Source organism: Hemitrygon akajei, chromosome 13 (genome assembly GCF_048418815.1).
Source record: "Hemitrygon akajei chromosome 13, sHemAka1.3, whole genome shotgun sequence".
Taxonomy (NCBI): Eukaryota; Metazoa; Chordata; class Chondrichthyes; order Myliobatiformes; family Dasyatidae; genus Hemitrygon; species Hemitrygon akajei.
In genome coordinates, this window is record NC_133136.1 from 55,172,980 (window position 1) to 55,199,887 (window position 26,908).

The window sequence follows — 26,908 nt, forward strand, 5'->3', positions numbered from 1 at the left end:
CCTCAGCAAAGCTGAACCTAAATGACACCCAACTGCAGTCATAACAATGCCGTTCTGTGGACTTTGAGAAATCCATCATAATGCCAATTTATTGTCGCTTACTACTGTCGATTAACATCCACGTGGAAACAGGCTGTGACTAAGACTGGGCAGATTTATATCCAACTGGCCATTGGAAACTGCTTGGCAGAGAGCCAAATAAATCGTCAACCCACTTTATGAAGAAACTCAACAACCAGATTTAATATCACACTGTTATTGATAAAGAAAAGACTCACAATAAAGGCTCACTGTGACACCAGACTGAAATCCTTTGATAGCATTTCTTTTGTAGCAAACATTAAGTAATTTCTAGATATCGGCACTTTCAGATAAAAAGTAAAATATGCTGTTCGATATTTAATTTATGTTTATGCTGTACTTGTACTATTGTTTCAGATAACCAAACTCGTAAAAAGATAGTAAGATTAAACAGATGCCTTCCCGTATATTTACATCTCTTAGAAAGTTTGACTTTCGTGTCTTATAATGGTTGTGTTTATATGTGAAACTGTGTTTATATCTGGAACTATTGAGAGTACTGATCTTGTTTCTGTAATTTTTTTCAATAAGCAATTTCTATGATATTTTGTAGACACGGTCAGTATAGATTTATTCCACTTTTTGTGGTTAAACTCGTAACAAAGTTCTTTCTAGTTTCAATTATTGTTGATGGAATTAGCAGCATCCTCATGGCACGTGACGCATAGTTAAATTTTCGAGGCTTGGGACCTCCTCCCGCATATAACCAGCAAATTGCTATGTCCATTCAAACCAAAGTTGATCTTCGTCCAGCCAAGCCTAATCTTCTCCTACAGGACGATCTAGAAAAAAAAACGATACAAGATTATAATCCCTGGATTGTTTTGAAGACTTCATTCAACCTTTAATGAATCAAATGTGACTTTAATGTTGTTCGATTGTATTGGGAACAAGGGAAAGTGGTAGGGTGAGGCTGTGAATCATTCGACATTTATCGAGAAAACTGCTGGATTAGACCAGAGATCGCGTTGTTCTGGGTTCGGGGATACCCACTGTGACATGTCGGAGAATCCGGTTTTCGCGCTGCTGTGGCTATGGTTTGGGATTTCTGATTCAGCCGGTGAGGGTATCTCCAAGTAAATGTTCTTGTTATGCAGTATTTAAGAAGGCTCCACTATAAATTATAGCAATTAAGCGCGCGAATCCAACAGAATTGCAGAAAGGTCACATGCATAGTTTAAAACATTAATTCATAGTGAAAATTTAAGTTTGTTCTAAACGAGTGAACATGGTTTGCAATTGATTTTTATTTAATTTCTGCTTTGTAATATAATGTAAATCCATCCCGTGTTTACTTTTATTTGATGCCGTACATTGACCGTGCGCTTTGTAAAACCTGAAACCGATTTTTGATTATATAAACCGATTGTGGAAATTGTTTCATTTCGTACAGTTGAAGAGAATTCGACCTCTTCGAAATCGCGCTGAACAGTGCAGCACTTGCTTAGCCGAGTAGTCCATCTTCTGGCTGCCCGAGGCAGGCTGAAAGCCGACCTGTTGTCGCTTCTGAAAGTGATTTGTAATGATCTGATTAGTTCGGTTTAATGAAGCATTGCCACGTTCTTTGAAATCATACGAAAACAAGCATCATAGTTAAAACGTGGGGTCTTAGAAAGAAATCAAGTCTTTTATCTGTGATGGCGGAAACTGTAATAGTTCGATTACATTCACAGGGAATCCCTAACATTAATATATTGTTTATGGAGAACTGACGTTTACAACCGAGAGTTTAAAATGCTACTTTGCAACTTTGCATGTCTCCCTCCTGGTTCCGCTGTTCACTCTCCAGTGCAATAGGGAAGTCTGAATAGGACCAGATAACGCTGGAAACATTCAGCAGGTCAGAGAACATCTGCCTGATGCTGAGCACTTCCACCCTTCTCTGCTTCAGATTTCCAGCATCTGCATTTCTTTTCTTTACGTTCCTCTAATACGGTAAATCGACCAAGAAAGCGGTTTCACGCTGTGGATTTTCTAGACCGAATTGATAGCCGTTCCCCGCAGAAATTAATTGGGAGAACGTTCAGAGGGGCAATGAAGGTAACTCAGGGGGTGTGAATCCGGACTGAGTGGCTGGCGTTCACTGCTGCGGGGTACATGCCCGAGGGGAGGGCGCACTGACGGGGGAGAGAGAGGATGCTGGCCATTCCAGATCACCGCGGTTCGGAACTGGAAGTGAAGTCCTTTCTCCATCATCTGTTCACACCTGCCATATTTTCAGAAGCGGAACTGAGACACTCATCAGGTCCTGAAGAGATGATAGAGCTTTTGCACTTAATTGTACTTTATTTAATCGTTGTACTTTACCCTATGATATCTCAACACAGCCTATCCGGGAATCAAGGTTCAATGTTTCGAGCTAAAGCAATCAATGGAAAGGAGGTGGGGTGGGAGTTATCAATACTAAGGGACTCACATTCCTTCAAAACACAAATTACGCCATCCTGCATCACTGGACTGACATTGTGCCATGTGTATGCTAGAAGCACAACTGTTTTCTGAATGTCGCTCCTACATTTCGATTCTGTCAGGTCATTCGGCTTCTCTCGTGTTTTAGACTCACACAACACCAAAACGGATAACCCCCATCCTGCTCGACCCGCCGAGTGCCCCAGCAGATTGTTTGTTACTCGCAATCTTCCCCGTTGCCGGAGGGGAATAGGGCAAAACAAAATAACTTAATAAAATCACTGGTCTGCTCTCAAAAAACTTAAAAGTAAAACCTGTCGTGCGCCAAAAGGCGTTGGAGCAGTCTGCGGAATCATTCACTTTAACGCACTGCTGTTATCCAGTAGCTGATTAAAGGCGAGCGGATAATCATTTGGGGGCAATGAAGTTGTTGAAGTCTGCTGTCAACGCGGATTGTCTGGCTGAAGGAGCTCCTGACGGACAGACAGGAGGCGTGAGACCTGCTGATCAGAGGAAACCTGCGGCACAATTAGCGCCAGTAACCCGAAATCAGTCAGACTGCAACAGAAAAATAAGTGAAAGATTTCACTCTGTGTCCGTGTGTTACCAGCGTAATGAAGGCTCGTTACCAGGCGATGCTGTGAAAGTAAGCAAATATTAAGCGTGCTTACTCGGGCAGTCTTTAAGGGAGCAACAAGCTGCCTCTTCACTTACACTCAGCATCCCGTTTAATAGCTGTTCTTGCTTTGTGATGCTTCCAATGTGTCAGCTCCCTGCATCTTCCAGAGAACGTGCAGTGTTCACAAAGAAAAGAATTGCCCATCTTCCTATCATCACAGCAGTAGGCTTCACCCACCCATTCTCAATGTGTGGTATTCAGAATCTTCAACCTCATTTAGGGTATCCCTTTGTTTAGCGGGGTATGATTTAGATAAGGATCTGACCACCATATTACCTCATAAGGGCACCACTGCTCAATACAAGAGGACATGGCTTTAAGGTAAGGGGTGGAAAGTTCAAGGGGGATATTAGAGGAAGGTTTTCTTTTACTCAGAGAGTGGTTGGTGTGTGGAATGCACTGCCTGAGTCAGTGGTGGAGGCAGATACACTAGTGAAATTTAAGAGACTTCTAGACAGGTATATGGAGGAATTTAAGGTGAGGGGGGGTTATATGGGAGGCAGGGTTAAGGGTCAGTGCAACATTGTGGGCTGAAGGGCCTGTGCTGTGTTGTATTGTTCTATGTTCTATGTCCTATAAGCTTACCACATAGAATTCAAAGTGCTGGCAATGTTAGTTGAATGTAAGTCCCACTGACAGTGCTATCTGCAATTATGTCAATGAAGAATTCATGAATATTTTGATATACATATGACAAATAAAGCTAATCTTTAAATGAAATATAGTCAATTTATGAATGCAGTAACTAATTACAGTGAATATAGCCATATTCAGCAAGCCCAATTCGTCATGAAATGAGAAGCATTTTCTGAAAATATTCTTTCTGTTAGCATTCCAATAGTTCATTCAATAAGTATGTTGCTAAAATATGTTAAAATCCTTTCAGCACTAGTAATGCTCAAAATGAGTCACCATGGTTTTCTGTAATTAAATTGACAAATTGCTTTACCTTCTTATTACTTTTAACTTGTGTATAGTCAGATTTTTATTGAGCCTAAAGTTAAAACTTCAAAATATTACAGCAGACAAAATAAACAAATATATATATTCTAAAGTACAAGGTTACAGTCATTAGAAGAAACTGTCCTTGGACCCACCCAAACAGAATTTCCTTCCTATCTCTGTAAAAGTGTTGCTGTACTTTTTCTAGAACTAGCTACGCCCATATGTATTACATATAAATTGATGTAGATAGTTATACACAATCTATGCCTAAGAATTTGGGCCGGTCTGATGAGGTGAATCGGTATGCATGATTGAACTCAGCTTTTGACTCTAAATTACATTGAGGAATAGCTTCTTCCATACCTTTCCAAAACACTGCGAGATGATATGAATAGAATATTTATATTATGTTCTATTGTATTATGTTGTCAATATTTTCATGCTTATTGATGAAACAGTCATTAAGAAATGGCTTAATATGCTTGTGTAAGCAGTTAGAAACGGATTGCAAACTAAACTATAAGGAATCAAGTAAAGACAATCTCTTAAATTGCATTAGGTTGCAAGTCACTTTCTAATGGACTTAGTTATCCCAAAGATTGTTGACATTTTTAATGTTCTATGTTGTAATTTAAGAGAAATAGAGGAAAGAAACATGAAATTCTCCAAAGGATGAGATGGTTTGCTGATTGTTCTAATATTCCAATCCTTATGGAAATCATGAGGAAATCAGAATCATTCCCAGAGTTTGGGAGGTCCTAACCAGCTATCTCATGCTGAGCAATCTGCCCTTCATCCTGTAGCAACAGAGTGCTGAACAAACCACTGCCTTTTCATGAGGCAACATTCCTTTATTTTGTTTGGGGAATTATTTCAAAGTGACAGCATAACAAAATAAAAACAAATTCTGCATGTCCATTGGTACTTGAACATTGACAAACCCATCTTCCTGTTATTCAAGCATTTGAATGCAGTGTTCCTGTGGAGTGGATGAAGAACATACACACTTTGTTGTATGTTCTTGAGAAAGCTGAGTACAGAACTGGTGAATTTTGTACATTTTTTTCTGATACATGCATTTGAAATAGTTGTGGAGCAGAAAAGATACTTGATATACATTAATTCATTTTTACAGAAAAACCTGCCATAACCTATGTCTGAATATTTCTTTACTGGAGCTTAATGTTCTAAAAATAAATTATACCAGTTCTTGAATGGTGCCTAAAGTCAGAACCAGTCTGAATATGGTACTTCATAAGATTTCAGAAGAAACTGTCCTGGCACCCACCCAAACAAAATTTCCTTCCTATCTCTGTAAACCAGTTGCTATACTTTTTCTAGACCTAACTACACCCATGTATGTTACACATAAACTGATGTAGATTGTTATACCCAAGCTATTCTTGAGAATCTTGTTTTAGTTACACAAATAAAACTGTGAGGTGGCAAACATGGATTACAAATCAACTACAATGTATTTTTCAAAAACCTATTGTATCATTTCCTTGTAATTTTGAATCTTTCAGTGCTGACATTCAATATGACAAATCTATAATTATTAAATGACTAGACACAGATATATTCAATCTATCAATGATTTTTCCTTACTATTTATTTCATGTTTTCATTTATAGGTTTCTTCTCTTTGCCACACCTTAGCATCCAGAATAAAGAGCATGTAATTAATGCTAATGACACTTTAATAATTAATTGCAGGTAAGAGATTGCAAGAATTATTACCTTTAAATGCATTAAACATCAGTTAACCTTGACCTTGCTTTACAGGTTTGAAAATATATATGGTTTAATGAATTTTCCTTTGTAAATCTGTTTATAGTAAATATATTTCTATTAGCTTTTGACAGTATTATCCAGATGATGTGATTAATGAGATTGTATGGTATTCCATTTTGTTGTTGAAGCTCATGCCATAAACATAAATTTAAACTGGAATCTAATCCTGGTATCCCAAATGAGGGAAAGATGGTCAGCATGAATGGGAATGTTGAGGGACAAAGGGAAGTTGATGTATAAGTCCAAAGATACTTGAAGAGAGCAGCACAAGTAAATAGAGTGATGCTGAAGCCTTCTTTCATTAGCTGAGGCAGAGAAAATAAGAGCAGGGAGGCCCTGATACAAGTTTATAAAATGTTCAAGTCAAGTCAAGTCACTTTTTATTGTCATTTCGATCATAACTGCTGGTACAGTACACAATAAAAACGAGACAACATTTTTCAGGACCATGGTGCTACATGAAACAGTACAAAAACTATACTGAACTACATAAAACAACAACATAGAAAGATCAACTACGCTAGACTACAGACCTACCCAGGAATGCATAAAGTGCCCAAAACAGTGCAGGCATTACAATAAATAATAAACAAGACAATAGGGCAGTAAGGTGTCAGTCCAGGCTCTGGGTATTGAGGAGTCTGATAGCTTGGGGGAAGAAACTGTTACATAGTCTGGTCGGGAGAGCTCGAATGCTTTGGTGCCTTTTCCCAGAGAGCAGGAGGGATAAGAGTTTGTATGAGGGGTGCGTGGGGTCCTTCATAACGCTGTTTGTTTTGCAGATGCAGCGTGTAGTGTAAATGTCCGTGATGGCGGGAAGAGAGACCCTGATGATCTTCTCATATTGGTTTGGCCACAGCTGGATAATTGTGTACAGTTCTGGTGATTAAACTGGAAAGGTTGCAGGCAAGATTTGCCAGGGTGTTGCCTGGTATGGAGATTTCAGTTATGAGTTCAAAGTTCAAAGGAGAGATGGGATGAACTCTGTGCTGGTGGAGGCAGGTGCCTCCATAAAATTTAAGAAGCATCTAAAAGAGCATTTGATTCTGCTGACATAGAGGACTCTGGGTTGTGCTGGTAAATGGTATCAGTAGAAATAGATATTTGATGGACCAAAGAGCCTGATTCTGCACTATTTGACTCTATGAATTTAAATTAACACATATTAAGTGTACACCTGCAAAAATGGTGACAACTTTTATACATCTGAGAAATTCCCAGGGTTATGTATCTATGCAGTATTTACATCCACAATTATCCATAAGTCTGTTGAAGTCCATATTTATCCATAATCTAAAGTTGTATTAAAATCAATTGATCAGCTACAATATTTAAAACATAGAATTCAACAAACGCAAAGTTACAATTTATAATAACTAGTCATCTTTCACTTTAATGAAATAAAAATACGTAATTTCAAATGCATGGATTTTTGGTAACAGAGGTGACATCACATTTTATGCATACATATTATTTCTGCTTAAATTGTCACCAGGACCTTTTGCAAACAATCTCAAAATTCACTCTTAATGTAGTGATAGAATTTTACTTCCATTTCGCCTTCATACTAGCTTCAAAAAATTTACCTCACATAAATGAATATCCTAGTATCATCATTATGTCCTGAGTTGTATTGACATGGGTGATCATGCTGTTACCTATGACCTTGTATATATTAGTATATCCTGATGTATATTAACATTTATCTAGCAAAGATAGATCACATGCAATAAACATCCTGAAGTACCAGATGAACACATACTTCCTTGATATAGGAAACCTCCTAAACAACTTGTTTTAATCCGTACCTCATTCTCAGCTCTTAGCCATCATGTATTGGAATCTCCCTGAAGAAGAGCAAGGATGGTAGGTGCCTGAAGCAGATACTAAAGAGGTGTTCAAGTTGCTTTTAGATAGACACATGAATCTGCAGCGAATGGAGAGAAATGGATCATGTGCAGTCAAAAGGGGTATATTCTTGGCCATCAAAGCCCTGGGCTCTGCAGTTCTCTCCCATAATCCCTGTCTCTCTTCTTAAAATCTACTCTGTGCAATGGTGTAACGTTTTGAATACTTACTTCTGCGAAGGATTAAGGTAACCGAAGCATATAAATACAAAGTGTTGACTTTTAGTTTTCTCACTGAGAGTAAATACCAACTTCAATGTTTCACAAATTCAAATCAGCCATATAAAACAATATGTTTTAGGCCCTCTTTATTGGAATGCATGTTTTTAAAAGGAGTGTAAATGTGATTGCATAAATGATGCCTCTTTTACATTAAACACTTAGAGCTCAAAATATATTCTATTCATTTTTTATTTATAATTTAAATGATCATTACCTTCCAGAGGAGAAGAATATCTGTCAATGCTTAATAACTCTGATTAAATAATGTTTGAATTTTGTTTTCATTGCTTTTAGGAAATGTAATTATAAAAATAATGCTCTTTACATTTAAAAATATTTTATTGTTATTTCTGGTTGTGGCTTTTTAAAAAAATAGATTGTTTTAACTAGTTCTACATTTCTAACATGTTACTTTTGAATATTTGCTATAGTGGACATGGACCGGTGGAATGGTCATGGCCCAGAAACCACAGCAGCATGGAACACAGGATATCACTGACTAACTGCAGCAAAGGGAACTGGTTTTGCAAAACTCTCATTCTGACAAAGACCAATGCAAATGATACTGGAATGTACCGGTGTTACCACACACAATCACCAATCCACGTAGCTGCAAGCATCTATGTTTTCGTTCAGGGTAAGAAAACCTTTTTAAAGTTGTTTGATATCTGGTCTTTAGGATGATTTCTAATGATATTTAGAACAGCGCCAAATATTTTGATTGCACTACTGTTTGTCAATATTTCCCTTGTGGCTCATTCTTCTCTGTCTGTTCAGTGCATTTTAAATATGTCAACGGAAGTATTTGAAAGAATTAAAGAAATGAAGAAAAAATTTCGCCATTGACATTTTTTATCTGAACATACTTGATTTTTATCATATTCAGAAAAGAACAACCAGAGCTCGATTTTAACTTGTTATATTTCATGGAGTGAACAAGATTTCAATTTAAGCCTGTATTTCCTGCATGGTGTGTCTCAATCTCTTTTAGTCTTTGATCTAACAGCAATGCCTGTTTTGTGGTAGTAGATACTGATTCTTATCAGAGACCATACAAATGATCACCTTGGCTTCAGCAGCAGTAGTAGTGTAGCACATTAAAGTCCACCACATGCTGAGGTTAACCTCCATAGGGTTCCTGTTTACTGACTTCCATAGCAATGCGGTTAAATGCAGATTGCCTGCAGCACTTCCTTCTGTCTTACTGATCAGAAGGGATTATAATAAGACAACAAACCAATTTCCTGATTGGCATTCATGACTCCATGCATTTAGTGTGTTTTTTCTCTCTGCAATTACACTTGGGAGAAATGCAAATCAACATGAAAAACATAACATTCTTAATCAATGATTATGAGTCACCTAGAATTGTATTATTTAACAAATTTACATGCCCACAAGGAATTTATCAGAAAATAGCTGTGCATGTCGTTTGCAGCCAGCTACATAGAGGTTCATATTCATTCCTGCTGCAACTGTCATTGCAATTTTTTTGCCAGTTCACTTATTTTAAAAACATATAGGTAACAAACATTGATGAAAACCTTTGTGCACTCTAATAGTCATTAAATATAGAGAGTCGGAAAGAATGCTTTAACAATGATCTTCAGCTTGAATTGATAGGCTTTTAGTTTATACCTTTGGTTTGTGGCCATTTGCTCTAATGCAACTGATAAGTTGGCAAAGATACTGATGGGAGAATGGCCCACATTTTGCCATTTCGGAATAGCCCATGCCTCATGAATTATTTTCCAAGAATAGCAATAAAATGGGGTTGTTGGTGTTCGGTTGACACTGACATATGCCAGATATTTTTCACAAATTTGCCTTGCCACTGAATCACTTCAGGCTTTTAAGATCCAGTGGCTTGCAGAACTTTGAGAATGCTTACTCCACTGTATGTGTGCAATGTATATTAAATCTTTTTCAATATTGGAACAAGACAAGAAAACATTCATCAAACAAAAGGAAAAACATACTGAGCTCAGAGTTCAAATAGCCTCATTACTACCCCAGGTTTATGTGGAAATTGTTCTGTAACAGAAAAATGCAACCAATCAAAAAATTGTCCATCGTCCCTCCTCACTGATCTCCCTCCTGGTACTTATCCTTGCAAGTGGAACATTGGGCCCTGCACCTCCTCCTTTACTACCATTTAGGGCCTCAAACAATCCTTCCAGATGAGGTGACACTTCACCTGCGATTTTGTTGAGGTCATCTACTGTACCTGATGATCCCGGCGTGGCCTCCTGTATATCAGTGAGACCCGACGTAGATTGGGAGACCGCTTCGCTGAGCACCTGTGCTCTGTCTACCAGAAAAAGCAGGGTCTCCCAGTTTCCACCCATCCCAATTCTACTTCCCATTCCCATTCTGACATGTCAGTCTTTGGCCTTCTCTATTGTTGCAATGAGGCCACACTTAGTCTGAAAGAGGAACACCTTACATTCAATCTGGGTAGCCTCCAATCTGATGGCATGAACATCGATTTCTCAAACTTCCAGTAATTACCCCCCCCCCCCCCATTTCACCATTCCCTATTCCCATTTCCCTCTCTCACCTTCTCTCCTTAACTGCTCATCATCTCCCTTTGGTGCTGTTCCCCCTTCCCTTTCTTCCATGACCTTCCGTACTCTCCTCTCAGATACCCCCTTCTCCAGACCTTTATCTCTTTCTTCAATTCACTTCCCAGCTCTTCACTTCACCCTTCCCACCTCCCAGTTGCATCTATCACCTTCTTCCTTGCATATCTTCCTCCCCTCCCCCACTTTTTTATTCTGACTTCTTATCTCTCTTTTTCCAGTCCCAGTGAAGGATCTCAGCCCGAAACATCAAATATTTACTTCTTTCCAAAGATGTTGCCCGGCCTGCTGTGTTCCTCCAGCATTTTGTGTGTATTACTTTGATTTCCAGCGTCTGCAGTATCTCTTGTTTTTTTTTTAATAAGCCTTTAATTTCCATAGGGATCTTCATGCAGCCCATCAGAACCTCTGAAGAAATTTATCAAGTCACTTTTCTCTGTTCGCTCCCTATCTTCCCATGATTTTCCTCATGACCTTGTAAAGTGTGCAACAGTATGCCATTGTTGGCAAAAGTTGTCCTGCGTGGGAGCTTCCTCAGCTTGATTCTGTGCTGAGCTGAGACTTGAAATAGGACTAGAAGCCAATATGCAAAAAAGCAAGGGGCATTTTGGCTTCCAGATATGCTAATGTGGACCTCAGAAGATGATCCCTTGTTAGAAAAGGAAGGAATGGGATGTAAAAATGTAACAAATCTTATGGATCTTCCTCAGATGGGGCTGAGATGTTACAGAGTGGGGTTTTGGAAGATTGAGCTAATCCAAACATTACCAATGTTAGAGCAAAACAAAATTTGCAGGGTGAAAGAATTGGGGAGGCACCTACATTGTTTTTGGAACAGGCATTTTCTGATGTGAATTTTCATCAGTTCCGAGTGGGTGTGTAATTCCCAGCATAATTTCAAATTCACAGACCCTTTGCATTTTTTTAATCTCCATTTTGCACATTTATGATACTCTCCTTCAAAAATGAGAACAAAGTTATTTCCACTTACCCAACCCACATCTGCTAGAACAGGCAAGAACTATTGACACCCTGAAGTGAAATCAGGTACCCTTAATTTTAACTTCACGTGAAATAATTTCTAAAGCGTAATCCAATGAAATCAAGATTTTAAAAGGTCTGTTCAAGAATATTGTTGCAAGAATGTAATCCAACTCACCAGCTGCCGTTGATATCCCGATATGTTTAAAAAGAATGTGGAAATGTAACTAATCACTTTACATTAATATCTTATTTCACTTTAGATGATCAAATGCCTTTTGTGAATCCCTCCGACAAGCCAGAAGCACTGTTCATAACTGAAAGTAAGAAGCTTGTCATTCCATGCAAGGTTTCCATTCCAAATCTTAATGTCACCTTACATACGGTAAATATAATTGCTTTTTCTAGTTACCAGAACATCTACAATGTCTAATTAATGTACAGTTTACTTCAATATAATTATATTGTTAAAATTATAAATGCACATAAATGCCAAATATGTAAATAGGCTGTTTATCTTTAATATTTGCTCAAAAACTTTGTGTATGTCTGCAAACATATTACAATTTTGTACAGTTTTAATGTCATGTTAAATCTAATTGAACATATTGTAGAAAATGCATCATAAAACATAATTTATAATATACTTAACTATTGCATGTAGCTTTATTACAAGTTATAAATTCTATTTTAGCATTACTTTTTTATTTGAAAATTAATTCTCTTTAATATGTGAACAGAAATATCCAGAGAATTATATAGTCCCTGACGGAACAACAATATTGTGGGATAATAAGAATGGCTTCATTGTCTTGAGTCAGAGAATCAGAGATGCAGGATTGGTCCAGTGTGAGACAACAGTGAATGGAAAAGCCTATCATTCTAACATCTATGTGCTGGTAGTTGTTGGTAAGAACATTTTTTACATTTACAATGAAGTGACTAAATCTGAAATATATAAATATTATTTGGTTTAAAGGATGACAAAAGTATTGATGAGATAGTGTTTATACCGTGTCCATATGAAGTTGAAGTTGAGAGGCTTGTGTCATATTAATTCTGGCTTTTGCCTCATTTACTTTACGTTATGGTATCTGTGTGAAATGAGTGCTTTCTACATTCAGTTTGTTAAAATGCTGGTGGGATATTTTGTTTTCAAATAATAGTAACAGCTTGCTTAGAGAAATGTCGAAAAATATCAGGAATGTCATGAGGAATTCATCATTGAGGAGTGGTCCTATCTGCAGGTTATGCAGATTTGTTACATCTGTCATGTGGTTTATAGGCATGACAGTTTAAACTCATGGGGCTAAAGGCAAACAGATCACTGGGTTGTAACAGAATGGTTCCAAAGAAAGTGGAGTTGAAGGACTGACAAACAGCCACCATGACTCCCTTGTTGGAAGGAAAAGGAAGATGCATGGAGGAATTCTATAGCCCGTTTAGTTTAATATCTACTTTTGGCAAGATGTTGAAGTCAATAATTAATGAGGAAATAACTAATCATTAAAGAAAGATGAATGTAATCAAAACAGGTGAACATGGTTTTATGAGAAGTAAATTGAGTTATTGAGGATGTGACCATGAAAATTGATAAAGGGGATCCTGTAGATGTAATATTTTTAGATTTCCAAAAGGCAAGGTGCCTCAGGAGAGACTGGTGAATAAATTAAGGGCTCAGGGTATTGAAGAAAGTTTGTTAGCGTGGGTTGAAAGTTACCTGTCCCTTGGAAACCAAAGAGTTGAAATAAATGGGTTATTTTCAAACTGGAGGGATATGACAAGTGGAGTACTCCAGGAAAGGATCTTCGCTCTCGATTGCTTTTATGACCTGGAGAAAGGGATGAAATGTAAGGTTTGTGAATTTGTCAACAATATGGAAATAGGTGGAAGTTATTATGATGATATTGTGATTTTGCAGTGGCGTATACTGTAGGTAGATTCAGTAGTTGAGTGATATCCTGACAGGAGATTAATATAAGGAAGTGTGAGGTTGTACACTTTGCAAGAATCAAAATGTGGATTAACATTTAATTAGAGAGAGACTTAAAATGAGTAAACTTCAGGAGGATGCAGATGTTCAAAATGAATCACAAAAAAGTTAGGAAGCATATCCAACAGGTAGTTCCTATGGCAAAAACCACATTGACCTTCAAGTGAAAGGTTATGGGGATGTTATTCGAGTTATACAGGGTGTTGGTAAAACCACATCTGGAATACTATGCATAGCTATAATGTTCTTACCTATAGGCAGCCCAGAGGAGATCCATCAGACTAATTCTGGGGATGACAGGTTGTTCCATCAAAAGAAGCTAGACAGATTTGTTCTGTATAGAATGGAGGTGTGATCTTATTTAAATATGTAAGATCCTAAGGGCACTTGACAGGGTAGATGGTGAAATGTTTTCACAAGTGGGACAGCCATGAGCAAGGCAGCATAGCTGCAGAATAAGGAGCTGGTCATTCGAAACCAAGATGTGTACAAGTTTGTTTTCTCAGTAGGCACTAACTTTATGGAATTTTCTACTCCAGGGGATGCTGGAGAATAGATCATTAAGTATATTTAAAATGGAGATAGATAAATATTTCAAAGAAAAGGAATTATGGGTTACCAGGAACTGACAGAGAGGAGATGAGGCCAGCTTAGATAAACCATGATTATATTGAACAGTGAGACAGGCTTGAGAGGTGGGGTAACCTATTCCTGCTTCTATCTTCTTATGTACACTAGTACTGAAATTACTAAAAACTGAGAACTCACAGGCATGAGGGCATAAAAGAAAACTTGGTAAGCTAGATTCTTATTCCTTTAACATTCTCTTTAATATGTATTTAAATATCATTTATGTGTGCACTCAGATCCTGCTCTGATAATTCCTACTGCCTATACTCGATGGGTAAAATCAAAAATCAGTGATAATTCAAGAAGGTAGAGGCATGTCATGAGGATATAATTTATAAAGGCCCAATCCTAAACTGTTTCTGTAAGATTACAGCCTCAAGCTCATTGTCCTGTGCAATACCCACCCTGTTTTTGCATATGATTCATCCCGCTTTCCGAATGAAACATCAGCTTTTAGATTTAGATATATCTGAAGATCGGAGCAGCCAGGAAGAAATTTAAAGAGTGATGTTGATTTTGTACTGTAAATGCTGTGTTTTGAGCATGAGAGCCAAGCAAAATAATTCCATTCTAGAAGCTAAAGTGTCAGCATGATTACAGGGAGAATGCAGTTTTCTGAACTGGGGTCAGGCATAGTTCCCTTTAGAAAATAGTATGGATGCCTTTCCATCCGAAAAATGAATTGCCTCTCTTGTGGCTCGTTTGTATCTCCGTTTAAAAGAACTACAGTGCAATGTGTGTCCTGAGATTATAGCTAATCAGAACTGCACAGTTTATACTGCTTCTCACAGTAGGACTACGCTTCTGACTGATTAAGTTGAGTGCAACTAGACCCTTCTTGCTCCTCGCCTGCTGAGAGCGAGGTGTGAGTTGGTGATGTTTCCTTTATTGTATCCCTGGTTTTCCCAACAGGGAACCTAGTTTTCCTCCAATGAATACTTTAATAGTTTTTCTTTATATAATCAATTCATTATAGAAATTAATCCATATTAATTTCACTCAACATGAGGCTGATACTTTAATTAGTTGAATCTATACTCAAGGTGTTTGTAACTTTTCTATGGTGTTTAATTTGGCTGCAGTCGGGTAGCAGCCTGTTTGCCAAAATTGGAATGTCCACATCACCTGCAATTCCTTGACAGGATGTGCATGAACTCGGCTCATTCTTTGCTTTCTCTTCATTTTCTCTTTGTGCTGCTTCTAAAGATGATAACATGTCAGGAAAGGGACTTTGCCATCTGAGGAGTTGCAATGACTTCTTCTTCCCTGAACTCCTTCAGTATGTATGCCACTGAACTTTTCTATCCTACATCACAAGCTACAGTGACGGTCTTAGGAAGAGAATTGGAGCAACATCATTGAAAACACGGGGCTTTAGCTGTAATTTAAATCGATAGAAATAAATAATGGCCATTACTTAAAATATGTATCCAAATGTTTTAGACTCATGTGAACCACATGTTTACATTCAACCATGTAAGATCAGTAATTGAAGGAAAGTGGGGGGGGGGATAAAAGAATGTTGGAACTGATTGGACATGTATTCATTTGGGAGAGTATTTCTTAATGTGGAGCAGTTGGACCAAACAACCAGCCTTTAATTTCTGCATAATTTTGAATCAGTACTTTAATGGAATCCTTGATTATTACATATTTGTTTCATGTGTTTAATGTTCATGAATAACAATTAGTTGTAAAAATATCTACACAGTTATTGACATCAATTACTGTTTTTAAGTTCTAAGTTAAGTTGCCATACCAAGAAATTTAAGGCATCCTCAGGGAGATATATTTGTAAATGCATGCAATAGTGTGGGGGTGGGTACACCTCAATGAAATAATTGACTTAACTTACTTTTAGAAAGACTATATTTTTTTACTAGATTATTCTAGACTGGTCTCAAAAAGCAACTAACAAGTTATTGGAATTTAATAGACACATTACTTAAAATGTTCTATAAAATGCTAACTCAGAAAGACAATAACCTAGGATTTGTGGTCAGTGGTTAAGTGACTCTCATCTCCAATGTCTTTGTGGAAAGCTTCACCCCAGTTCCTCATCGTATCCCTCTGCACCTCTATCACATCCTATTCAAGATTTCTAAAACCAAGACCCTTCTTATTTTCTTTGTCCACTTGCCCATCCCACCATTTTCCTGGGTAGCATATTTTTATAACAGCCTTTATTGGCAGCAGCTGGCCCAGAGCTGGAACAGTTATTGCTACACTGCTCCTGCAGCCATTAAGAGCAGTTGTTAAACTTTCCCGTTAACGCAATTCTAGGTCAACACCGTGGCAGAAAGAGATTGCAATGGCATCTGATAATATGGGGAGATGTCTTTCTCATATCTGTACCTCATGTAACAGTATTACAGGGGTCCAAAACTAAAATACTGCAGATGTTGGAAATCTGAGATAAAAATGGAAAATTCTGAAAGCGCTTAGCAGTGTTGAAGGATGGTTGTAGATCTAAAACATTAACTCTGTTTCTCTTTCCTCAAATTGCCCACCTGTTAACTGTTTCCAGTGTTTTCTGTTTTGACTGAAAAGGTAAATATTTTCCTATTACACATAATGTAAGGACAAGTTCTCATCTTCACTGCAACCCCTTTGTCAATCTGTAACATTGTTTTATTATGGATGATCTTTGACTTTTCCCATTAGTCTGGAAATATTAGGTTCAAAAAGCCAGCCAAGCTACATCATTAGCCTTTACTTATTATCTTTTTCTGCAGGATTCATGATTTATAACCTCACACTGAATAAACCATCTCCAGTGGAATTGTCAGTGGGAGAGCGCTTGATGCTAAATTGTACTGCCAGAACCGAGCTGAATGTACGGCTGAACTTTGATTGGGACTATCCCGGAGAGAAGGTACAGCATATGAAAATTTTACCTTTTTTTTTGGTTAAAGAAGGTAAAAGATGTTTCTATTGGACAAATCCAAGTGAACCAGAAAGATTCTTTGTTCAGTCTCTGTGTCTTCATGCTTGGGTTTATTGACTTTAGAATGAAAGAGATAGAATGGAGGAAAATTGCATTGGACTAAGTGATCTTATGATGGTCACAAATATATAAATTTTGTATGTTTACCTGGAAGTACAGTGGATTCTAGTTAATTGGGCCATCAGTTAATCAGGATAGCTACTTACCTAGGTCATCTCTTTAAGAACAAAACCTAATGAGATAAAAGCTGGGCTTCCCTTTGTTTATTTGGAACATTATGCTGCTTAACTGGGGCAGGAGTCTGTTACCGAACAATTTCTGACTAGTGTCAGTTGCATGCACTAGTGTGGCTATTCGAGTGAACAGTTTTAAAATATCATCAGTTGTGTGTGCTTGTGTTCAAAAAGCAGCAAATTTTGAGACAAGAAATAAGCATTAAGACAGTTCAGAACTGTTCTTCTCACGTGTTTACAAGCATTCAGTCTTGGAGATTCCAAAAAGAGCCAAGAATGTGAATGTAACAATTTTACTCCTTCAACAAGTTAAGAACTTTAAGTTAACAATGAGGAATTTGAAAGTATTGACAATCATCTTGAATGTTACAACGAAAATGAAGATTTGGAGAATGCAATCGTCGACAGCATTGTGTGAAGGGTGTCCATTATCTACACTAGGAGTCTGTGTTGATTTTATTCACTTACAGTGAAAAAAATGCAATGTGGATGAATTCTTCCATCAATGCGTATCCCAAGTGTCCCAATTAACCAGAATCCACTGTACTTTTTTGCTATGTGTTGAACAGCAGAAAAATAAAATAGCAAACCACGTATAACTATTGAAATAAGTAATAATGTTAGTGAAGGATTTTTTAATACAAAGCAACATATAGACAGTCCCTTAGTTTAATACCAAGACAATATAGTAGAGCACTTTCTCAACATCATCATAAATAAATACAGGTTGAGAGCCCCTTATCCGAAATGCTTGGGGCTGGAAGTATTTCGGATTTTGGAAAATATAATGAGATGGATTGGGATCACGATCATTTCTGACTCTGAATGTATATGTTACTGGTAAGCAGTCTTTGTCTTACCCTTGTTCAACACACATATGTACTTAACAGCAAGAGTGATTACATACCATTAATATGATGAAAATATAATGTGTACAGGGTAACAAAATCGGCACAACAGCATCAGGTGAACATCTGAATCAACTGTTGAAGAAGAACAACAGCAACAGGCTTTCATCTGCGATGCTGTATTTTGATTAATTAGTTACAATGGACTGCATTTGTATTTTACTTTTAGGTTTTATGAAAGGTATAAAAACATTGCAGACTTGTTCTGATGTTAGATTTTCATCAGCAGTGATCTTCACTAACTCATCAATATTTTGTGATCAGCAGATGCTTTATCTTTAAAATTTAAAAAATCTACAAATTTAAGCTGCACCTTTTCATATGTTTCTGTAACCAGCCTGCTGAATATTCACAATTACAATTACCTTCAATTTTCGGTTTGGTGTATAGATCTTTACTTGTTTCATGATCAGCATACAATTACGCGGCATATGTTCATTCCAGCGCTGACGAATCCATTCTTTCAATGCGTGATTGAGATTGTTTTTCGCTTTATGCAGCATTTTTCTATTTTTCATTAACTTCAATTCATCACATATGTGAGGTTATTTCTCAGAACTGTCTCTGATTCACGGAGACCTGTGCATCGTCTAGGAACTTTCCCAGTGCCTTGTGGGAATTTCCTTTGTGAAGTCAGGTCATCGCTTGAAAAAATTTGGACTTCAGAGGTTTTTGGATTATGGAATTTCGCATAAGGGGGTACTTAACCTGTACTAGTTATGCAAATTAAGCCTGGAGATGACACTAAAATTCAAACTTTTGGGTATAAGACTGCTGTCAAGTGAACCAACCTAGCATGATACTGGTGTTACTGCAATAGGAGAATCTACATCTATGTAAACCAGAATTTATTCAGCAAATTTGAACTTAATTATATTGGACCTTTCATAAACATGACTTCTGTTTATTATAGCAGAATCCCCAATTATTCTTCAAAAATCAGAAGCAAGAATTACCGCAAGGCCTGGAACTCTCAAGCATTCTGATTATAGATAACGTGAAAAAAAGAGATGAAGGCAGATATATATGCCATGCTTCCAGTGGAATGATGTCAATGGAGCACAGCATTGATGTTATTATCCATGGTAAGATATATTCTGTATCATATGCTTTGAAATACATCCACTATGTGGAAATACTTTTAAAATATTTTTAAAGTAAAGCACTATTAACAATTAAAAAACAAGTCATTGGGTATACTTAAAGTGGAGGGTGATAGCTCGTTGACTATTAAGGGCGTCAAGGCAGGCGAATGGGGTTGAGAGGGGTAATAAATCAGCCATGCCGATAAATGGTGCAGCAGACTTGATGAACTAAATAGACCAATTCTGCTCCTGCGCTTTATCTTCTTATGGTCTTATGACTGACAAAAGTTAGGCTGAATCAAGAGTTTCTACAAAGCACCACAATTCAGAACTTCATTTGACAATGTAAAGAATGAGCTGACAGTGCTCTAATGTTAGCTGAAAAATGTGCTTTTGGGTCATCAAGTAAGGCATCTGTAGTTTGTTTGGAGAATAGCATTCCTACAAAAATAAATGTGCGTTTTCTTGACAACTGAGCAATCTTCACATCATTTTTACAGGGCGAGAAGCCCAGCCTTCAAAAACTCTCACTACACGTTAGCATTTGTTTTCCCAACGCGCTCACACAAATATAATGAAGAATGCTGTCTTACATAAACAGTGTCATGTCTTCTGCAGCTCAAAAATTCCCTAGCCCAATGTTTTCAATAAGAACATTACCATTGTGGATCTGACTTTGTTTTCATTTTGTGCTTTCAGAGAAACCCTTCATCTTCATAGATCACAGAGCCAGGTCAATAATTGAGACAGTGTTGAAAGAAAGGAATGTCAAAATTCCTGTGAAGGTCACAGGCTATCCCCAACCAGAAGTGAAATGGTAATTGCTAAATAAATGACACAAGTAATTAATGACAGTTAATTTTCAGAGATGTATACTAAAGCATTCCATATATATATATTTATGACTAAATGAAGTTATCAGTTTTATGATTCATTTTGACATGTTTACATGAAATGATGAATGCCTTTGAACAAATGGAATGTATTGAACTTTATGGTGAATATTTTGTTTCTAAGACTTAAGACAATTTTGTTATAATGCATCAAAATGGATAAACCGATCAAACCATGCTTTGTAAGAATTTCATATGTTTAATATCAAATATATTAGTATCTTCTTGATATAATATAAACATGCAGTTTTTCTTTGTTAGGTAATTTGAATGAATCAGGTGACCTGATCTGCTGAAGTCATGCTAAAAAAAAATGCTTTAAAAAGAAAGCTATAAAACCTTCTGCATTTTCTATTAGAAGTTAATTTAATCAACAGCTCTTTGTTCCATATCAAACATCCTTCAATGTATATTTCTAATATTTTGCTATACACATATCAGGCATTTTCTTAGGGTTGCTCTGTAAAGGAAAATACACAAAAGGACCAACTTTTTATGTTGGTTTGAACACAGTCTAACAAACTCCCTGAAGTGTTTCAGAAGAATTACCAATAGATTCTTTTTTAAAGGACCAAGAATGGAAGACCAATAAGCAAGGATCACTACAAAATAAAGCAGCTCGGATATACATTGATGATCAGCGGTGTGACAGAGAAGGATGCTGGGAATTACACAATTATACTTAGAAATCCAATGTCAAATGAAGAGCAACAACACACAGTTCAACTCATAGTAAATGGTAAGCACTTCTGTAATCACACGCTCTTTCTTTGCAGAAGTATCTCAGGTGAATGGTGAAGATCATTCAATGAAAGAGAATATGGTTGGCAAAAATCATAAACTGTACGTAAAGTAGCCAACAATTGAGATTGACTAAAGAAGATATGCTGAACTATTTCTCAGCATGATTTAATTGCATTTAGTTCATTATATAAAGAACTCATTACAAATCAATATGGCACAGTCATTTCATTGTACGTATAATCAAGTCTTTCTTTGGCATAGATAAATTCAAATATGCATTACAGAAGAGCTGTAATAGAAAACAATTTAACAAGTGTACTGACTTTATTACTAAAAGAGGGCAATGAAATAATTTACAGCAAAATCAGTGAGAAGATGAGCTGGAATGTTTTTTCCTTTGGTAAGGGCTTGGAACTTGCAATTTGAAAGGGCAGTAGAGGCAAAAGTATTTAAATGTGTCCTTGAAGACATGTGATATGCAAAATTATGGACCAAATGTTGGAATATTGGATTAGGTTGGGCTGATCTTTTCAATCACCAAAGACACGATGGTGCATTAATAGGAAAGGTTCAGGGATATGGGCCAAATAGGATGAGCTTATCAACACATACAAACAAACTGGATGAACTCAGCAGGTTGGGCAGCATCCGTTGAAAGGAGCTGTCAACGTTTCAGACTGGACTATATATATAGGGCCCCTGCCCCCTCCTCCTTCTTCAGTCCTGACGAAGGGTCTCGGCCCGAAACGTTGACTGCTCCTTTCAACAGATGCTGCCCGACCTGCTGAGTTCATCCAGCTCGTTTGTACGTGTTGATTTGACCTCAGCATCTGCAGTGTACTTTGTGGTTAGGATGAGCTTAGATGGACATCTTGACTGGCATGGACAAATGGGCCAATCTTTTTGTTTCCATGCTCTATTGCTCTCTAACTCTATGACTGTACTGTATATCAGCAAAGTTCTCTGGTATTCTAATAATAGCAATTGTATAATTCAATTTAAATTGATTAACCTGCTTGACTTACTGATTGTAAACTATTTTCTCCTACAAAGTATCAGGTTTGAAATTTTAGTGGGACCAATAATTGCGTTAACTGGGCAATCTGCTTCTATCCATTTTTAAGTTCATTCAGAAATAATTTTGAGCGCATCTCTCAGTGCATTAAAATACTATACCTATTTTGTCCATAATTTTAAATAAGCTACAAATGTATGATTTGAATTGCATTTAATTTTGACAACAGAAGATAAGAGTGCTTGGATTTTTTGGGTTATCTATCCAGCCTCATGTCAGTCTGCATCTCAATAGGTTACCTTGTTGAGCAACACACGCATCAGATGCCGGAGGAACTAAAGAGGAGAATGAACAGACTATGTTTTGGGCTGAGATCCCTCTTGGCCTAAAACATTGACTATTCATTTTCCTCAATAGATGCTGCCTGACCTGCTGTATTCCTCCTGCATTTTGTGTGTACCGCTCAAGATTTCTAGCATCTGCAGAATCTCCTGTGACCCTGTTGATATTATTCACAAACATTCTGTTTCTAAAAGTGTGCTTCAATATTTCACAGTTCCTCCAGAGATTCATGAGAAAGAAGTGGCGACTCATACTGACTTTCACAGCTACGGAAGTAGGCAGCCATTGACCTGCACGGCATATGGCATTCCTGCTCCTAGCAGCATTATTTGGGAATGGCAGCCCGTAGAGAACTGTAGCTTCTCCTACAAGTAAGAACTAAATAAGATTATGAAATTTGTAATGAAAAACCAGTTGATTAACTTTAAGAAATGCGTATTTGATTCTATTTGCATTTTTATACAACAATAGCATTATTGCATTCGGTTCTGGCATCCCCATTATAGGAAGAAAGTTGAAGCTTTAGAGAGGATGCAGAAGTGATTTATCAGGATGCTCAGATGGTCTAATGAGCAGCTGGACAAACTCGGGTTGTTTTCTTTGAAGCAGCAGATGCTGAGGGAAGATCTGTTAGAGATTTATAAGATTATGAGAGGCATAGATAGAATAGACAGCCAGCATCTTTTCCCCTGGGTTGAAATGTCTAATACCAAAGTACATGCATTTAAGATGAGAGGGGGTAAATTAAAAGGACATGTGTGGGCAAGCTTTTTTTGCACAGAGAATGGTGGGTGCCTGGAATGTGGTGCCAGGGATTGTGGTGTTGTGGTGGTGGAAAAGTTAACGGAGGTGTTCAGGAGGCTCTTAGATAGGCACATAAATGAGCAGCAAGAAGAAGGGTATGGACTTTGCATATGCAGAAAAAACTAGATTAGTTGTGCCATTGATTATATTTTTAATTAGTTCAGCACAATATTGTGGGCCAAAGGACCTCCACCAGTGCTGTACTGTTCTATGATCTTTTTTTTTACTTAATTCATTATGGTTCTAATAGAGATTATTTATTTTTCATTTGTTTCAGAAATTATGGATCACAGCTGATTTTTACATAGTGAGAGCTTGAGAGGTCTTGGCTTTTAGAGAGTTACAGGCGTCCTTGTACATGAATCATAGAAAATTAATGTGCCATACCACAAGCAATTAGGAGAGCAAATGTTATGTTCCAATAGAATTTGAGCACAGGGTAGAGATACTGCCTCCATTTATTTTGTGCTACAGAGAGACTGTGCATTGAATACTATTGTACAAGATCTGGTCTTGCAGTCTCAGGAAAGATAGAGAGTTCTCAGGACTGATTCCAGGGATGTAAGGTTTGTTTTTTGGAAGAGTTAAATAAACAGAGCATATATTCTTTTGCATTTAGAACAGGGGGGTGACTTGATTGAAACCCAAAATTCTTACTGGTGTTTATGAGGTAGATTGAGGTTTGATTTTTTTTGCCCTTGAAATGATGTTCAGTCTCAAAATCAGGTTCAGTCATCTAGGGCAGATTTGAGAAGGAATTTCCATGAGTCTGTGAAATTCTTTACCCACGAGGGCTCAGTCATTCAATGCATTTTAGACAGAGGTCAATAGATTTTTTTTAATATTAAGGTTCAGGATATGGGGTTAGTTCAGGAAAGTGTCATTGACGTAAATGATCAGTGAGGTGTTCACTAGCAGAGCAGACACCAGGGCTGGGTGACTTACTCCTGCTTCTAGATCTTATGAACCTCAACTGTTATTCTTTCTTATGAAAGGGAACAATTTCTGATGTGAAATATTGTTATTTTTGTGTATGGGATATTTATTTTATTTAGTAGATGCAACATGCAAGCTGAGTTACAAAATTAATAACAGCTCTAAAGGGATCTGAGAACTACTGGTATCTCAGTAGGCATACGGCAAGCATACCAATTTGTAAAAGAGTCAGCTGTGTTTTGGAGACAAAAAAACTTGACTTTGTGTGTCTGCAAGATGTATTCATTGTAGAGGAAGTGAAGTGATTGATGTTTAGAATGAGTGACAACCTCCCACACTGGCTCTTATCTTGGCCTAGCAGAAGGTCCGGTAGACTTCCTGTATGACAATCCTGGGCAATCTGCTTTCCTGTTGTTTGTTTGACCACTCACTTCCAGTAGGTCCTTCCTCCACCTCCCCTATTGTTTTCCCTTTCCAATCACGGAAGCAAGAACCTTATTGAGAACTACAGTAGTTTCTCTGTCTCCTCATCTTCCTTAGAACTTGAATTATCTCTGGCAACAAAACTCATTTATCAAAGCCGTGCTTCCAAAAATAGGTACTTCCTTTGATGCATCCTAATTTGAAGTCACCTAAGGAGCTTGACTAATATTTTGAATTTTGTTTTATTTTCTTGCGGCTGTATACTAATTGACCGATTGTGCTATATATTGAATGGTATGTACACCATTAATAACTCACTCCAAACATGTAAAACATAACAGGAGATAGACAGAGAACATTTATATATATATATATACACACACACATACATATGTACAGATTGATTCATTGACTTTATGGCAAAAAGATGTGCAAATTGTTTGATTTTCATCTAGAAAACTAATTTCACTTTTATTGCAATAATTGATCCACAATGCAGTCTGCCTCAAATTACATTACTGTATCATTCCCTAGTAAATCAATTTTGATGAAATGTTGCCTTTCAACAGTAAGATTAATGTTCTGTCCTAATTACCTCAGTGTGAGGGAAGTACAAAATTCTAAATAGTAAAACTAAAGTATATACAGTCATCGATTCAATACTGAAATCTTCCTCATTTTTGTTAAAGAAATATTAATTTTAAAAAAGAAATGTAATAACACACACACAAAATGCTGGAGGAACTCAGCAGGTCAGGCAGCATCTATGGAGAGGAATAAAAGCAAGGTCCTGATAAAGGGTCTGGGCCCAAAATATCGACTCTTTATTCATTTCCATAGATGCTGCCTGACCTGCTGAATTCCTCCAGCATTTTGTGTGAGTTATTCTGGGTTTCCAGTATCCACAGAATCTCTTCTGTTTTTGAAATTTAATAATTTTTAAATAATACTTAATCAAGGAGGCAAGTAGGAAAAAGAAAATTCTTAACAAGTGTTGAAAAAAATTAATTCGATTCTTGCAACACACATTTTAGCTATCGTTACATTTAATTGCACACAAAAAACAAATATATTTATTTTACTTTCTTATATCTGCAATCTGTTTGAAATGCAATTCCATATGTTCTATAATTTCCATGGGGGAAATATTATTCCTTGGTAGTTAGTGCTAAACATGAAGTAAAGTGATTGTTGCTCATTGTTCTCCTGGTTCTGAAATCTGGGTCCATTGATGTTAATGTCCATATTTTAGAATGGTAATGATCATAGAACTATTGGCTTTCACCACTGTTGGTGTCTGAATTTGACAGCAAACCAAGTTCTTGTGTATCTCCAGAAATTCTGAAGTTGTCAATGTGAATTCTCTGTACTTCTTCAGGTAGCTCACTTTGTAGTTTCTTTTTCACCGCAACCGAAGTTTATTTCAGGTAATTATAAACTAGGCCCAAAGCAAGTATAAACTAGGCCTATGCTCTGACTGAGGTCTGGGTAAGTTTTTACTACTTACTCTTACTTACTACTGGGTAAGTTTTTACTACAGAATTCACTACTTAATGAACCATTTGGCTCTAAAGGACTAATTTATGTATCTACTGAGTTGTTATTTTGTAGTTGCAGAGATCATAAGGCAGACAATTCTCGCAACAGAAATTGGTAGATCCTTATGGAGCATTTACCTCAGTGTCAGCAATGAGACTTCTTTTTTAGCACTGATTCCAAATATGCCAATGTAATTCAGCTTCAGAAAGAGAGTACAGTGCACAGCTTCTGCCATTTAATGCAAATGACTAAGGATGAATTTCCATCTTTTGGGTTTGTTATTTGGGATTAATGAACCGTGCATCTGTGAAAACTAAGGAGTTAACTCCCAGCTCAATCTAATCTTTTTTGACTGCAATTTCTGCATGACTATTAGGAAAATAATTCCAGTTATTTGGTGTCCAAGCTGGCCTCAAAATGAGCTTTCTATCCCTTTAGCAGATACGCTAATATCACAAGTACATCAGTGAATTGTATTACTTAGAATTTATTCCCATTGAGATGGAGGAACACAATTATTGTACAAGTCATTAGACGTACTGACATTTTTATTTTGGGGATGTCATTTGAAAATAATGATGTCAAATTCTTTCCAACAGTTATCAGAGAGAATTGGGAGCCCCCAATAAATGGAATGAAAATGAAAACTGGAGGAATATCACAGACAATCATGGCAGCAACAAGATAGAAAGTTCAGAACCTCGAACCATGTTCCTTGAAGGGAAGCATAAGGTGAATTAACAGTTTTAAAAACCTTTAGCTAAACAAACATTTAAGAATGTTAACTCCAATGATTACAACATATTAATAAGTATA

The 26,908-nt window shown here is 37.0% G+C and overlaps 1 protein-coding gene across 4 annotated transcripts in view; it reads left to right on the forward strand.

Annotated features, from left to right (window-relative positions):
* The first annotated feature begins 820 nt into the window (after positions 1-820).
* Positions 821-26,908, forward strand: part of kdr (kinase insert domain receptor (a type III receptor tyrosine kinase)) — a 62,943-nt gene continuing 36,855 nt past the window's right edge. For 2 of the 4 annotated variants that reach the window (XM_073064642.1, XM_073064645.1), the window contains exons 1-11: positions 821-1,141; positions 5,749-5,830; positions 8,469-8,674; positions 11,864-11,985; positions 12,341-12,509; positions 16,959-17,098; positions 19,225-19,396; positions 20,096-20,213; positions 20,859-21,028; positions 22,605-22,761; positions 26,692-26,824. In XM_073064642.1, coding sequence (XP_072920743.1) covers positions 1,081-1,141; positions 5,749-5,830; positions 8,469-8,674; positions 11,864-11,985; positions 12,341-12,509; positions 16,959-17,098; positions 19,225-19,396; positions 20,096-20,213; positions 20,859-21,028; positions 22,605-22,761; positions 26,692-26,824 — 1,530 coding nt within the window. In that variant the 5' untranslated portion in view covers positions 821-1,080. The remainder of the gene's footprint in view (positions 1,142-5,748; positions 5,831-8,468; positions 8,675-11,863; positions 11,986-12,340; positions 12,510-16,958; positions 17,099-19,224; positions 19,397-20,095; positions 20,214-20,858; positions 21,029-22,604; positions 22,762-26,691; positions 26,825-26,908) is intronic. The other 2 variants (XM_073064643.1, XM_073064644.1) reach the window with 2 other exon arrangements.